Source organism: Octopus sinensis, linkage group LG5 (genome assembly GCF_006345805.1).
Source record: "Octopus sinensis linkage group LG5, ASM634580v1, whole genome shotgun sequence".
NCBI lineage: Eukaryota > Metazoa > Mollusca > Cephalopoda > Octopoda > Octopodidae > Octopus > Octopus sinensis.
In genome coordinates, this window is record NC_043001.1 from 108,185,585 (window position 1) to 108,202,273 (window position 16,689).

Sequence of the window (16,689 nt, forward strand, 5' to 3'; positions counted from 1 at the left end):
TCTTTCTTTATTCATTTTGTACTGATGATCTTTAGACAATATATATACATATATTCTATACTCTTATATATATATTTTCTTAATATGTATATATATGCATATATATACATACACACATAGACAGAGAGAGAGAGAGGGAGGGAGACAGGTACATATATATATAAATAGATATGTGTATTCTACACGTTCACGTTAATTATAGATTGTTCATGGTTTTTCTGTCAGTTTGGAACATCTGTTTGAAACAATGTTTTCTTTTAGCCGCTGTTGAAGGTTTAGGGAGATGGTGTCAACAGGCTAATAACAGTAAGCAAAGAGGCAGACAAAGTTTTCTCTTCTTTTGTTGTTTTGTTTTGTTTTGTTCTTCTTTCAAAAAAATAAAAACACCCACTGCAGTCAATGTTGACCATCAACAATAAAACCAAACCACAGCGGGAAGCTTTGGAAATAATTTACACATATATACGTATATGTATAATATATATATATATATATACATATACACACACACATATATATATGTATGTGTGGGGAAAATTAACAATTAAAAGAAAAAAAAAATATTCTTTTACAAAACATCAAACGCCCTCGATGCGGATGACCAGTGGTCAAAACTGAACCAGAGGGGTGCTGATTCTTAACGGAACAGCACCATGCAAAATAAACTTCACTTGACGGTGGTCCTGCAGTGTGGGTAGGAAAAAGGTGGGATATGTAAAACCGTAGGTGCCCACTGTGTTTAAGTCCTGTTGGCTGGATTATTGTTAGCTGCTGGCTGCACACGCAGCATGTTGTAGCAAGACTGACATACACGAACTGGTTTCATTATCCGCAGACGCCTTATTTCGGTCTCAAATCGACTGCACCTGTAACAGAGAAATGGGAACATTTAGATACCTTTTTTTTACATTTTGTTTATCTCAAATATTAAAAAAGATTTACATTAAAAAGCACCATCCAAACGTGGTCAATGCCAGTGCCACCTGAATGGCTCCTGTGCAAGTGGCACCTAAAAAGCACCATCTGAATGTGGTCGATGCCAGTGCTGCCTAACCGGCTTCCGACCCGGTGGCATGTAAAAAGCATCATCTGAATGTGGCCAATGCCAGTGCCGCCTGACCGGCTCCTGTGCCAGTGGCATGTAAAAAGCACCATCCAAACATGGTCGCTGCCAGTGCCACCTGACTGGCTCCTGTGCTGGTGGCATGTAAAAGGCACCCACTACACTCTTGGAGTGGTTGGCATTAGGAAGAGCATCCAGCTGTAGAAATTTTGCCAGATCAGATTGGAGCCTGGTGCAGCCTCCTGGCTCGCCAGTCCTCAGTCAAACCGTCTAACCCATACCAGCATGGAAAGCAGATGTTAAACGATGATGATGATGGTGGTTGCTTGCATCACTGCTTATTTATAAAATCTTTGAAAGAAGCACTCACTTGGAACAAAAGACTTGTCCACAATTCCGACAATGGTGTCGCCTCTCTGAGAAGGAAAACTTGACCCGACATGACAAGCAGCTATCCACACCTTCGTCCTTCATCCAGTGATCAGCAACAACACGCCCGGGCTGGTCAGTTACAGTCCAGCTATAGATACGGCCACGAGCATCACCAACATATATAGTTTTATGATCTCTGCAAGAATAATGAAACAAAAAATTAAATAAAATAAGATGAAGTAATTAGCACACAAAATAAATTACAAAATCAGAAAGAGTGAAAGAAAGAAAAAAGAAAGGAGAGAAAGAAGGAAAGAGTAAAAGAGTGAATGAAAGAGTGAAAGAAAGAAACAGCAAAAAAAATAAAAAAGAAAGAAGAGCGAAAGAAAGAAAAAGAAAGAGCGAAAGAAAGAAAGAAAGAAAGAAAGAAAGAAAGAAAATACAATAATAAATGCATCTTTCATAGTCTTTTACCATTTTCCATTTTTATTTTTTAAATTTGTTTAGTCATGCAGAAGGTGTTTCAAGACAGGTGAGGTCAATGTGGTTATTGTCCTTCAGGAATAGTTACAAAATAATAAAAACAGAGCAGAAAAAAGAGCATGAGAAAAGAGGAAATTCCAGAAGGAAGACTAAGTGTGGTGGTTCCTGCAGAGCTTGGTGGGTCTGAAGAGAATATGGTAACAGGAGGAGACCAAGCAAGTTAGTCAGGAGTGCCTAAATGGGTAAACTGAAATAGCATGGGACTAGATAGCTATGAGAAACTAAGGCTCTCTCTAGAAAACAGAGATAGTATGTCTGGGTCAAAGCCTGCAGCATCACAAGACCAAACCCTCTCCTCTTCTCGTCTCAGAGCTAAATCCTTATGGGAAAACACGCAAAGTCATGAAGTGCAGAAGCGAAATTCAGAGGAACCATCTTCCTGGTTCTGTGCTTTCTGTGACTCTGTAAATCTTATTATGAAGATACTTTCACTGATGAGATATCGAGGTGGACGCATGACATATTGTGGAGAATATGCGAATGACAATTCTTTTATTCTTTGGTTCGTTTCAGTCAGTTGACTGTGGCCATGTTGGAGCACTGCCTTTAGTTGAGCAAATCGACCCCAGGACATATTCTTTGTAGGGGACATAAATACACCAACATCGGTTGTCAAGCGATGTTGGAGGGACAGACACAGACACAAACACACACACACACACATATATACGACAGGCTTCTTTCAGTTTCCGTCTACCAAATCCACTCACAAGGCTTTGGTCGGCCTGAGGCTATAGTAGAAGACATATACCCAGGGTGCCACGCAGTGGGACTGAACCCGGAACCATGCGGTTGGTAAGCAAGCTACTTACCCCACAGCTACTCCTGCGCCTATCATTTAAGAATGATAGTATATAATTGCTAAACTTACTAAAAATAACAGTCAAATCTCCCTCAAATCACACTCTACCATCTGAAGAAGGAGAGAACAAGTTCAGCAACGTAACAACCAGTGTACAAAAAGATGGCACGGTGTAGACGTAGCCGGAATGCTTCTGATTAATTCAATCAGGGCTGATCTTGGAGGCTAAATAACAACTACTCGACAACAGCAAGAACAATAATCTCTCTATATATAAAGCTGAAGTTGTCTGTGTATGGCAGGTTTGGTAGCCTTCAACTAACACTATCAATTGACCAAAATTGAGAGTATGATAGAAGAAGGCTTGCTCTTCCTTCCGTAGAAGAAAAGATTCAAATCGAACCATGTCAACACCAAAAATTATTTACATCAAAAAGGTGCTTTTTTTCTATGAAAATCCCTATATTTTACGATTTTTTCACTGCTGTGTCGCCATTTTTCGGTGTATTTCGACCAGAAAAATGTTCACTTAAAGAGAATAACAAGCTACATAATGCTAAATTTTTACTTTTCCAAAATTCCAATTCTAAAGGGTCGAAACAAACCCGAGCAATGCCGGGCAATACTGCTAGTTTAAGAATAAAAGAGACACTTACTTTGACACTGCAATAGTTGTAACTGCAGCAGGATCCTTGTTGTCTTTACGTTCAAAAGCAGTGTGCATTGTCAGTTTGCTGCGAAATACAAGTTGTCTCTGCCAACGGAATCCTGTGAAATATCATATGACATAGTATTATATATATACATATGGATGATGATGATGATGATGATGATGATGATGCAGCGAGCATTTTATACACACAAGTTCAAACCACCATTCTTATGTATATATAAACATTTACATAAAGATACATATACACATATTCTTCCCCTCCTCTCTCTCTCTCTATACACAGTGTTCTGATGATCTGATGAACTAGCTTTCTTTATTTGCATTAATTTGTGAATAGGTGTAGGAGTGGCTGTGTGGTAAGTAGCTTGCTTACGAACCACATGGTTCTGGGTTCAGTCCCACTGCGTGGCACCTTGGGCAAGTGTCTTCTACTATAGCCTCGGGCCGACCAAAGCCTTGTGAGTGAATTTGGAAGAAGGAAACTGAAAGAAGCCTGTCGTATATATGTATATATATGTGTATGTGTGTTTGTGTATATATATATGTAGGGAGAGTTTACAAAAAACAACAACAAAAGACGAAGTCAGGTGGTGTACAAAACAAACAGATGTATTAGTATAACGCTCAGGAATAGAAAAAGTCTTTTACGTTTCGAGCCTACGCTCTTCCACAGAAAGGGATGGAGAGAAACAAGGAGAAAAAAAATGTGTGTAGTGGCTAACGATCTATCGTGTCTGTGTTTGTCCCCCCAACATCGCTTGACAACCGATGCTGGTGTGCTTGCATCCCCATAACTTAATGGTTCGGCAAAAAGACACCGATAGAATAAATACTAGGCTTACAAAGAATAAGACCTGGGGTCGATTTGCTCGACTAAATGCAGTGCTCCAGCATGGCGCAAAGTCAAATGACTGAAACAAGTAAAAGAGTATACAATAATTGTATTGTATAATGCTGAGCATATTTATTAATACAAACATGTGTTACAATAAAGAACACTGAAATCTGTTTGAGATTTTTAATTAAAAAATATTTGTCTTTATTGTAAATAAAAAAAAATGTCGTCATTACTACAAATGACAAACACTGAGATAGTTTGAAGCTTATTGTGAGATCTGCTCATATCAAATTCTCAATACTCACCACATATGATAAAAAATGCTTTTAAATGAATTTAAGGCACTTTCCCCAAATGTCTTCTTTGATTTGAATGTTTTATTTACTGTCTATTAACAAGTAAATGTATTAATATGACATTTCACTCAGTACCACCATTTTTTACATCCATTTTCCTTTGCCAGCCTAAATTTGACAGGCCTTCTCCATCATGTTGCTTATTGTAGCCTCTTGTTATCTCCCCTGTAAAGTTCAGTATCCCAAACCAGCCAACTCCATTTATTTCTCAGTCTTCCTCTTTCACTTTCGTTTCCCATTTGAGTTGTTCTTCACCAAACTCTCATTCTTCATAAACATCACATCTCTTCACTCTTACATCAGACTGTAGCAGATTCTTCCAACGTTCTCTCTGTCAGCTCCTCTGCGCTCAATTTTAAATTAAAAGCCCAGTTACCAGTCATTTAAATTTCATTTAAATCAGCCATATCTCACCCAAATATTCTCCCTGTTGTATATTCAACCTGACCAGATTCAGCCTCTCACACTTACTCTACAATGTCATTCTAAAAATAAACAAACCCATCATCACAATCTCAAAGTTATGAGACATAATGCATGATGAATTCAAACAATGTGAATAAATGAGCCATACATTTAGCAGAATAATTTGAATGCTAATGGATTAAATGACTGACAATGTTACAGTTGATGTGTTATAAAGACATTCCATTATATTATAAACAAATGAATGGCTTTTGATTTCATTAAAATGGAACTGGAGCAAGAATGGAACCTATGTCATTGCACAACCTACTCCTTCCATTTTCTCTCCCTACTATTCCTGGGGGTCATGGTAGTGTTATAAAGTGGGTTCTCCCCACTGGTGTGATGTGTGACTGCCGTTGTATTGTAGTTGCTGTTTTACGCTAGTAGCCACAATAGTTCTACTCATCAGATACCATTGTATAGAATACTAATACACTAACTTTTGTCTTACTGATAGCTCCACAAGACACCAACTAGAACTTTTGACTCTCAGCTCTTCCACTCTCAACAACCAGCTACTGGTTTATTTGTAATGGCTGGTTCCTACCACCTTTTACCGGAAGGGGTATACGGTTTCACTATACAACAGGTAGTAGAGTTCTCTGACACCTCCTCCATAGTGTCCTGGATTCCCAAGTATGAACAAGTAAGACTATGGATACTATACAACCATCTCATTCTTGGTCTACCCATGAGTCTCGTGTTGGGTAGCTCAGCTTGAAGAATCCGTCTTCCAATTCTTTCTTGTGACTTCCTAGTCAGATGCTCATAGTACCAGAACTGTGACCTCTCAAACATACTCCAAACAGATTTCTCTGAAAATTTTCTCCGTTCTACACCCAAACCATATAAGACAACAACAACAACTACATAAATACTGACAGCAAAATGAAACTCAATGCAGACTCAACGGGTGATTGAGATTAAAATGAAAATCCTGAGCATCTGTTTCACTTACCTTCACGTAAATGGTTCTTCATTGATAGTTTAGGTTTCCAGCTTTGATCATTCGTTGATTTATTAAAGCTTGGAATATCACTAGAAGACACAACAACGTAATCCGAACTTGAGGACTTGGCTGAATCTTTATCACTGTCCTGATCAGCTTTGAAATCAACCGAGTCCGGTTGGTCGTCTGCTTTAATAGTATCCGTGGATTCATCCATGTCGGCAGCGTTAGACAACTGATCGCTCAAAATAGACCTACCAGGCAGCTCGTCTTGTATAGAGTCTATACCATCGGGGGTTTTGTTAAAGTTTTGCTCCTGTTGGAGTTCAGCAAGGGCATCGACAGCATGGTCTACAGATTTGATGCTGACACTGTCTTCAGCATTCGGCATTGATGTTGCTGAAGAACTCGGACATTCCTCGAAAATCAACAAGTCACTTGGTGCCGTCACTTCAAGATCTTCTGTGCTTCCAGTCTCACTTGTTTTATAAATGTCACTGGTGCTACTTGTAGAACTCAAGTTGCTGTCTCCGCGCTTGTCAATCTCTGGCGGAACGAGATCTACCATATCCTCTTTGCAACCCATCCGACGAACAAAATAGTTTTCGCTCTCGGCTGAAGAACCAAGTTCAATTTCTTTGGCTGCCAGGTAGTCAGGATCTTTGAATTCCTTGAGCCGGTCAGCTACAGCTTTGGCATCAATGCTATAGCTGTCACAAGACTCCCTACGAGTCATACGTGGAATATCAGTGGGCTTGCTTGCCCCATTCATTGCATTTATAGGAGCAGTGTTACTGGAGGTAGATACACTAGAGGTGGGAACAAGTCTGGTTACTGGCGGTACAGTATTAGAATCGGTCTCGTCTTCTTTACGTCTATTTGCTTCTTTGCTGTTTTCAGAGCAGGCTTTGCATTTCGCCTCTTCAGGCACCTGCACAAACTCAACACTCCACATCTAAAAAATAGAAATTAAATATAATTAATTTTGTTTCATTTGACATCATTAATTCCACAGTTTCTTCATTTATTTAGGCCAACTGTTCTCAACCAGGGTCATTATGACCCTTAGGAGTCCATATAAAATTTTGTTGTTAAATCTATCGAATAATGAATTGGTTTTATTTCTACCATATCGGTTGCAAAGAGGATATGGTAGAGGGTCCAGTGGATTAAAATAGGAACCAAAGGGGTTTATAAGCAAAAAATGGTCGAGAACCACTAATTTAGGCTGTCAGGGCAGTTACAAGATTATGAAATATAATTAAGTCTTCAGCAAACCTCATCATATTATTTCGCATACTTAATTCCTCGCAGAGGAGAAAATCAAAGTGATTAAAGCAGTGCTTTGGTTGTGGAAGGTTTTTTGTTATGATGTAATAGCATAAAGTGGCAATATTGCTATTTAACACTTCAGCATTTAACCCTTTCGTTACAGTATTTATTTTGAGATGCTCAGTGTTTCTTTCAATTATTTTAAATATAACAAAGAATTTAGTAAAATAACTTAGTTATCATTCAGCTAGTGTTAGGAACATATATTGTGGAAGATTTTAATTCAAAACTTATGAAAACAAGACATTTGTACTACAGAAACAGAGGTGGTTTTCAGCCTGGTTGGTAACAAAAGGGTTAAGAATTGTTTCTCTATTATATATTTTAACCCTTTTGTTACCATATTTCTGTTGAGATGTTCTGTGTTTCTTTCAATTAATTTTAAATATAACAATGAATTTAGTAAAATAACTTAGTTATCATTAAGCTAGTGTTAGGAACATAAATTGTGACTAAGGTTTGGTGGAAGATTTTAATTCAAAACTTATGAAAACAAGACATTTGTACTCAGAGCCAGAGGTGGTTTCAGCTGGGTTGGTAACGAAAGGGTTAAACCAGTCATATGCAGCCCAAATATTTATCTGTTTTATGATCAAACTGTCCAGATCCTGTCTCTCACACCTACCGTACAACATCATTCTAGAAATAAACAATCACAACGCTGAAATCTCAAAGCTAAGTGGCAATGCATGAGTAATTCGAAACAACGTGAATAAATAAGCATTAGATTTGACAGAGGAATCTGAATGGTGAACGGTTAAACAAAACTAGGACATTTTTTTAAAAAAGAAGGGAAGAAGGAAACAGAATATAAAGGAAGGAAAAGATATAACATTATTACATTAGAGATTAGTGTCCTGTTTGTATGAATGGGACAGTGTTGATAGCAGTGGTGTTGTAACATGGTTACATCCAAGAAAACCCTGATTCATTGATTAATTAAACTCTCTCACTAACAGCTCACAGATATAATTTCTCTCTCTTTCTAGCACTGCTTCAACCTCTACTCATCTAATAATTAATCCCCTGATCTCTCACCTATTTGTTTCTCCTACTGCCCTCACCCTTACTGAGTCTCACCTCTCCAGACCTCCCCAAAATAGAACACTTTGCCCAATATTGCCCTCTCATTAGTGCAATCCAATGGATTTCCATCCCAACCCCCATTTTTTCTCCTGCCAGCATCAACCTACAATGTGTAACAGTTTAACATCAGCCACACCAATTTCTCCAGAGGGACTGAGGCTGAGCTATAAAGGTGTTGACTACTGTTCCCCCTGCTTTGACCAAGATAATTATAATTACAAAGCTAACCTAACAGGTAAAACAAAAAAAAAAAAAACTTTAGATAACAAGATCAAACCTCATCTTGTGTTTTATTATAAGTGGTGAGTAAAATCTCCAACCATCTTCAGGTGCTCTGTTAATTATATCTTGAAGAAATGGTGTAAAATGAGAAGACAAGAAAGGAATTAAGAATGTCAGAGGAAAGAAGAAAGATGGAAGTAGCAAAGTGTAGAAGTGAAAGAACATGGTTATAGGGAAAAAGACGAAAGAAACCTGTTACATTTATGATAACTTATTTGGCATTTCAGTTACCAATGGAAACCAGGACACAACTGTGGATAGCATTGACATAAGAATGACTGGTAAATCATAAAAGTGAATAGAAATTTCCATTTTAACCATACATACCCGTACAACCCCATCACTACTTCCTGTCAGAATAACATTCTGTGTGTCCCATTCCATCATCTAGAAAGAAAAGGGAAAATGGATAGCATTAGATTCACAAAAGACCAAAACAATTGCCAAATAAAACAGACCATGTGCTCAGAGGACTGCATGGAGACACAGGGCATGTTATAAAAAAACCTGCCCAGACACATGCCACCACAGCAAGAAACTGTTAGTATCATTTAATGTACTGAGCACATTAAATAATATTTATCTCTTGCTGGATGTAGTACTTTTTTGGTTTTTGTTTATTTTACTACATATATATATATATATATATATATATATATATATATATGTAGGTTCCGGGTTGAGTCGGGGTTAACCACAGTAAATAAGGTACTCAATACATAGCAGAGTAAATTAATTTATTTTATAGAAGGAGCTTCTACAGGACTAGAACTGTTTCATTCAAAAGAAATCATCAGGAAGCTTCCTGATGATTTCTTTTGAATGAAACAGTTCTAGTCCTGTAGAAGCTCCTTCTATAAAATAAATATATATATATATCATCATCATCATCATCATCGTTTAACGTCCGTTTTCCATGCTACCATGGGTTGGACGGTTCGACCGGGGTCTGGGAAGCTAGGAGGCTGCACCAGGCTCCAGTCTGATCTGGCAGTGTTTCTACAGCTGGATGCCCTTCCTAACGCCAACTACTCCGTGAGTGTAGTGGGTGCTTTTTACATGCCACCGGCACAGGTGCCAGGGGAGTATATAAGTGTTTATATATTAATCAGAAGGCAGGAGGGCAGTACTTAGATTTTATTGCAGGGTCTCCAAGACTAGTATATATATATATGTACTGTATATATATGTACTGTATATTTTACGAATATGATTTTAGCAATTTCAGAAGATTAATTCAGCATTTTTCCATTTACTGCGAACTGAAACTGCGCTTGCATGGCGAATTTGAAAAATTATAATATATAATAATGAGACATGAGTTATTTTGTCTCTAAACTATATGTTATGTTTTGGCACAACCACTGATGAGAACTCTGCCTAGCAAATTATTTTATTTGCTAATTAGAGTTTGAAACCTAGGTATGGCAGTAAAAAACAAGGTAAAAGTTTTTCTTTTTCATTCCCTTCGAAATTCCTCTTAAACGTGGTTTTGGCCGTTTTGACTGCTCCTTCTAGCATGTAAGGCTGCCTGTTAAGAGTCACCTCTTTTGTGCTTAAATGTACACTAATTTTATATATATATATGAATGAGAAAAAGATGAAAATGGAGAAATTGACATACAGACATCAGCTTATTCAAATATATACAAATCAATATAATATAATATTATATTGATTTGAATATCTTTGAATAAATTGTTGTTGATACGTCGATTTCTTCAGTTTCTTCTTTTTCCCATTCATAAATAATTTAAATACCCAAATCCATCAATGCAAAACTAACATATTTAGTTTTTCACTGAACACTGGTAAAACCCGGAGAAAAAAGGATGCAAACATCCTTTAAAGGATTATAGGTCCTTGGCATACTTGAAATTATATATATATATATATATTTAATCATATCAATGGGAAATGGAAATTAATTAAAATTAACATTTCCAGTGGTCTAACGTGTAAAAATTTAGTCCAAAAGACTATATATTAGTCATACGATATAGTGTATATTTAACCACATGAGGAATCCACTCATAGGAATTCAACACGCTAGAAAGAACAGCGAGGTTCTATAACCACAAAAATTAGGGATAAAATTCGACAGGAACGAAATGAAAAATAAAAACATTTTACCATCTAGTTTCCTGGACCAATTGGTTTCTGACTTTAGTTTCCTCGTGTGTTTAAATATACAATATATCGTGTATATATATATATATATATAAATATTAAAAAGCACCATTCAAGTGTGGTCGATGCCAGTACCGCCTGACTGGTACCATGCCGGGGGTACGTAAATAGCACCCACTACACTCTCAGAGTGGTTAATGTTAGGAAGGGCATCCAGCTGTAGAAACTTTGCCAGATTAGATTGGAGCCTTGTCAGTCAACCCGTCCAACCCATGCTAGCATGGAAAGCAGACATTAAACAATGACGCTGATGACGTGTGTGTGCATGTATATATATATATATATGATCTAATCCTGTGATACAGAATAATAAATGCTGATATCCACTTGCCTGTGACATGGCCACACAATATATCTGCTGGTTCCGAGCTGTTGCAGTGTTTACACTGGCAATCACTTCACCGTTGATGGTCCATACATACAGGTAGGTACCTGCACATGTGGCAATGTCACCCTAAAATGTAAAAGACAGAGACAAGATAGAAGGATTCAAAGAAAAAGCAACAAAGACACAAACACACATTTATATAAAGAGGGGAGTTGGGTTGGTCAGGTGGTGGGGCTAAATCTCTGAGTGAAATATGTTAAGTTCTTTACTCTCTCTTTTACTTGTTTCTGTCATTTGACTGCGGCCATGTTGGAGCACCGCCTTTAGTTGAGCAAATCGACCCCAGGACTTATTCTTTGGAAGCCTAGTACTTATTCTATCGGTCTCTTTTTGCCAAACTGCTAAGTTATGGGGACATAAACACACCAACTTCAGTTGTCAAGCAATGTTGGGGGGAACAAACACAGACACACAAACATATATACACACACACACATATATATATATATATATATATATATATATATACATATATACGACGGGCTTCTTTCAGTTTCCATCTACCAAATCCACTCACAAGGCTTTGGTCGGTCTGAGGCTATAGTAGAAGACACTTGCCCAAGGTACCCCAATACTTGACTTGTACTTATTTTATCAACCCGAAAAGGATGAAGGGCAAAGTTGACCTAAGCAGAATTTGAACTCAGAACAGTGAGAGAAATGAATGGGAGATATTAAATGTACACATTTTGAGTGAAAGCAGGAGAATTATAGTAAACACACACACACACACACATTCATATCAAGAGAGAGAGAAAAATGAATGATGAATAGGGGTGAGAGAAAGAGTGAGCATTCTTACCGTAAGTTCGTTGACACAGACAGCAGCCACGGGAGCTGCATGGCCCCTCAGCTGTCGAACCAAGAGGAGCCGATTGAGATCCCATATAATACACGATCGATCTCGAGAGCCACTCACAATGACATTATAGGCTGGTGAAGCAGCCAGGCAGGTTACAGCTTCATTGTGTCCATACAGAGGTCCCTTCAGGATAACTCGCTTCTCTTTGGGCTTGTATTCCCACACGTTGACCACCTGAAGTGGAGAAGATAAGAGTTTTATTTGAAATTAGTCAAAACATAGGAGAAGAGGCAAAACCCATGAAACATTTAAGCTGTCTTTAGTCTGAAGTAAATAACTTTAATGTCCAGTCTGATTTCATTTCTGTTGCTCAATACCAATAGGAAACGTAGATGTAAGGGAAACTTGGAGTCATACAGTTCTATATTTAAGAGATGAGGAATTATGTACATTATTTACATTTGACGGATATTTCTCCTCATCTTGTTTGTTGTTAACACAACGTTTCAGCCATAGAAAATCTGCCTTACTGAATAGCGTCCAACTCATGCAAACATGGAAAAGTGGATATTAAATGATGATGGTGACAATATAATGGTACAACATATCAGTTTGATGTTGTCTATTTATAAAGAATGTAGTCTCAAGTTTATGTGAAGACGCATGGCTCAGTGGTTAGAGTGTCGAGCTTACGATTGTGAGGTTGTGAGTTCGAATCCCGGACCGGCTGCATGTTGTGTTCTTGAGCAAGACACTTTATTTCACGTTGCTCCAGTTCACTCAGCTGTAGAAATGAGTTGCGATGTCACAGGTCCCAAGCTGTATCAGCCCCTTTGCCTTTCCTTGGATAACACTGGTGGCATGGAGAGGGGAGGCCAGTATGCATGGGCAACTGCTGATCTTCCATAAACAACCTTGCCTGGACTTGTGCCTTGGAGGGTAACTTTCTGGGTGCAATCCTAGGGTCAGTCATGACCGAAGGGGGTCTCAGCAGACTCAAATTTACATTTATCCAAATATTCAGTGTGAACATGCTTATATCACAGGAATAAAAATTGCCCAATGTAAGATCATTGCACAGACTGACAATTAAAAGCATCAATGGAAACAATTTCTTTATCCCTGGTTTACAGGGAAAGAATCCAGAGTAGTAGCAACCCTCTCAGGAAGAATATATGTCAAAGAAGAAAACAGGACATTCAAGAAATATTGGCTTCAAATTTTGGCACAAGAACAGCGGTTTTAAGGAAGAGGTAATTTGATTGCATCAACCCCATTGTTTAACCAGTACTTATTTTATTAACCCCGAGAGGACGAAAGGCAAAGTCGACATCAAAGGAATTTCAATTCAGAAAATAAAGACAGACAAAATGTCGCTTAGCATTTTGCCTGGCATGCTAACGATACAACCAGCTTACTGCCTTAACATCAAAGAAATATTTTAAAAAGGCAGCAAGCTGGCATAAAACGTTAGCATGCCGGGTGAAATGCTTAGCGGTATTTCGTTTGTCTTTATGTTCTGAGTTCAAATTCCGCCGAGGTCGACTTTGCCTTTCATCCTTTCGGGGTTGATAAATTAAGTACCAGTTACGTACTGGGGTCGATTTAATCGACTTAATCCCTTTGTCTGTCCTTGTTTGTCCCTTCTGTGTTTATTGTGGGCAATAAAGATATAAGAAATATTAAAAAAAGGGGGAAAAATTCAACCAACTTACAGTACTTGTGCCTCCAGTGACAAAAATCTTGGAGTTTGGACAAGCAGCACAGAATACTTCTCCATTGCCAAGAGATTCAAATACATTTGTGGCCTGAAATTACAACAGATATTTTTATCAATTAATATTTGTACAGACTTTGAGATGTGAGTAGCACATGTTTCTAAGATGCGGAAGTTGGAGTTACAATTGATGTTATTATTAAGATGGTGGTTGTTTTGGTCATGATTACCGTAAATCCTCGAGTATATAATCCGCATTTTTTCCCCCAAAATTTAAAGGTCAAACTCCCTAGTGCGTATTATATACGAGGTTAAAAATGAAAAATATTTTCTAAGCAATGTCCGAGTCTCTATTTGCTGTCTGGCAATGTTTATTCAGACGCATTTTGTGATGTCGGGCGCGAAAATACCTTAAGCTAAGCCTGAAGCAATGAAATCATAAAAGAATCATCCATAACTTGCAGTAAGCAACATTTATTAAACGTTATTACTGTTATTTCTTTATTTTCTGCAAACAAAATGCACAAAAAAGCTACACATTTGCATTATGTTATATATACAATAAAGGACGTTACCATATACATTTTTACAAACCAAGAGCATTATATAGACCTCCTTGACTCAAGTTAGAGAAGGGGTGCGTATTATACACAAGGTTTAGGTTTTTCAGAGGTACAGTCCCCTAAAAGTCCCCTACGTATTATACTCAAGGGCGGACTATACTCGAGGATTTACTGTATTTTTTTTTGTCTTTTAGTGCAAGGTCAACCCAGATGAACAGACTTATGATTAAAGGCATTCCATCTATGACCATCCTGCCTTTTTAGGAGCAAATAGAACTATATTATTCAATGAGTTCGTTGTTTATTTTAAGACAGCAAAGTACAATAAGAGGGGAGATTTGGTTGTTATTTCTAGGAGTGTGAGCCAACATGTACCGACTCCCTCATTAGTTCATAAGTTGAAATGTTTTGAATGATTTGTGAATGCTGAATGTGACTGAACTGTTGTTATCTAGCTCCAGGCAGCTCCGACTGAACAGAGCTGTAATCAAAGGCATTCTAGCCATGGCAAACCTGTCTTATATATATATCTGGAGCTTGTATATCATTATTAAATGTATTTTTTCTTTTACTTAACACTGTGGGGAATGATCTGAGGGTTATTTGACTGATATTTCTAAAAGACCAAGTGCCTACACTGAGTCTCCCTCAGTGGATCCACAAGTGAGACCAAGTTGTTTGAGGGAGAAAGAACCTTGTGTGTGTGTGTGTGTGTTGTTGTTGTTTAACCCCAGGCAAACTCAAATCATGCAGCCATTTCACCAAAGATATTCCAACCTTAATCATTTCATCATAGGACTGACTACCTTATAAAAGATGAGTAGGATATGATTCAAGGGAAATCTGGCTGCTATTACTAACAGATTGAAAAATTATATACAGGTTCTCCATCCTGGTTCATACATATATGCATCAATGATGCACATTGCCAATTAGTCTCTTGGTAATGAAGCGATATGCATTTATACAGAAGACATTAAGAAAAAGAGGAAAACAAAAAACAAAAGAGACAATTACACACAAACTGGAGAGGCTTAGGATCGTACCTTGTCTGATTCATAATTTCCAAGACGGATGGTCAGGTCAGAGAAGCCCCAGGCTAGGTATCGATTGTAATTTGGTGGGATGAGCACTTTATTCTGTTCAACAGCGAGTACATATTTGTCATTGTGAATAATTTGCCCAACCATTCCTTTCAGTTCTGCCAGGAAAGAAAGAAAGAAAGAAACAATGATTTAATAACAACCTTGAAGATATATTTCTTTACTGCCCACAAGGGGCTAAACATAGAGTGGACAAACAAGGACAGACAAAGGGATCAAGTCGATTACATCGACCCCAGTGCGTAACTGGTACTTAATTTATCGACCCCGAAAGGATGAAAGGCAAAGTTGACCTCAGAGGAATTTGAACTCACAACGTAACGGCAGACGAAATATGGCTACACATTTCGCCCGGCATGCTAACATTTCTGCCAGCTTGCCACCTTATACAACCCTGAAGATAGTGAAACATGAGGCCTTATGGATGAAATATGATAGACAGGAATTGTATGGAAGACTATCGTGTGTGTGTGTGTATGTGATTGTGTGTTTATGTGTTGTGTATTGTGTATGTACATGTACCAGCAAAAATAATTATATTGATAGGAAAATTACCGATAAACCACAAGACCAGACCAAAATCATCATCCTCATCATCTTCATCATCATCATTGTTGTTGTTTAACGTCCGCTTTCCATGCTGGCATGGATTGGACAGTTTGATTGAGGATTGGCAAGCCAGGGGACTGCACCAGGCTCCAATCTGATTAAGCAAGATTTCTACAGCTGGATGCCCTTCTTAACCACTCCAAGAGTGTACTGGGTGCTTTTTACATCCCACCAGCACAGGAGTCAGTCAGGGGACACTGACATCGACCATGCTCAAATGGTGCTTTTTACATGCCACTAGCACGGGTACCAGTCAGGCGACACTGGCATCAGCCACGCTTAAATGGTGCTTTTTACATACCACCAGCATGGGTGCCAGTCATGCAGCACTGGCATTGGCCACACTCGAATAGTGCTTCTTATGTGCCACCAGCATGGGTGCCAGTCAAGTGGTACTACAAGTATACATAGTGACATTTGTTCTGCTCAAGTTGTACAGACAGGCCATTGTCACTTTTGTTATATGAAATGCAGGTAACCAGTGACCAGCAGATTGCTTGCAAATTTCATGGGAGAAAATTATATAATTAATCAATTAATTTCTTCAGTTTTC

The 16,689-nt window shown here is 38.1% G+C and overlaps 1 protein-coding gene across 2 annotated transcripts in view; it reads right to left on the reverse strand.

The window, feature by feature from the left end:
• Window positions 1–255: 255 nt before the first annotated feature.
• The window catches only part of LOC115211582 (WD repeat and FYVE domain-containing protein 3), a 302,189-nt gene continuing 285,755 nt past the window's right edge, over window positions 256–16,689 (reverse strand). For both annotated transcript variants that reach the window (XM_029780140.2, XM_036502991.1), the window contains 9 exons: window positions 15,471–15,625; window positions 13,860–13,952; window positions 12,145–12,378; window positions 11,286–11,408; window positions 9,092–9,151; window positions 6,074–7,019; window positions 3,437–3,548; window positions 1,434–1,631; window positions 256–866 (listed from right to left, as the gene is read on the reverse strand). In XM_029780140.2, the coding sequence (XP_029636000.1) occupies window positions 740–866; window positions 1,434–1,631; window positions 3,437–3,548; window positions 6,074–7,019; window positions 9,092–9,151; window positions 11,286–11,408; window positions 12,145–12,378; window positions 13,860–13,952; window positions 15,471–15,625 (2,048 nt within the window). In that variant the 3' untranslated portion in view covers window positions 256–739. The remainder of the gene's footprint in view (window positions 867–1,433; window positions 1,632–3,436; window positions 3,549–6,073; window positions 7,020–9,091; window positions 9,152–11,285; window positions 11,409–12,144; window positions 12,379–13,859; window positions 13,953–15,470; window positions 15,626–16,689) is intronic.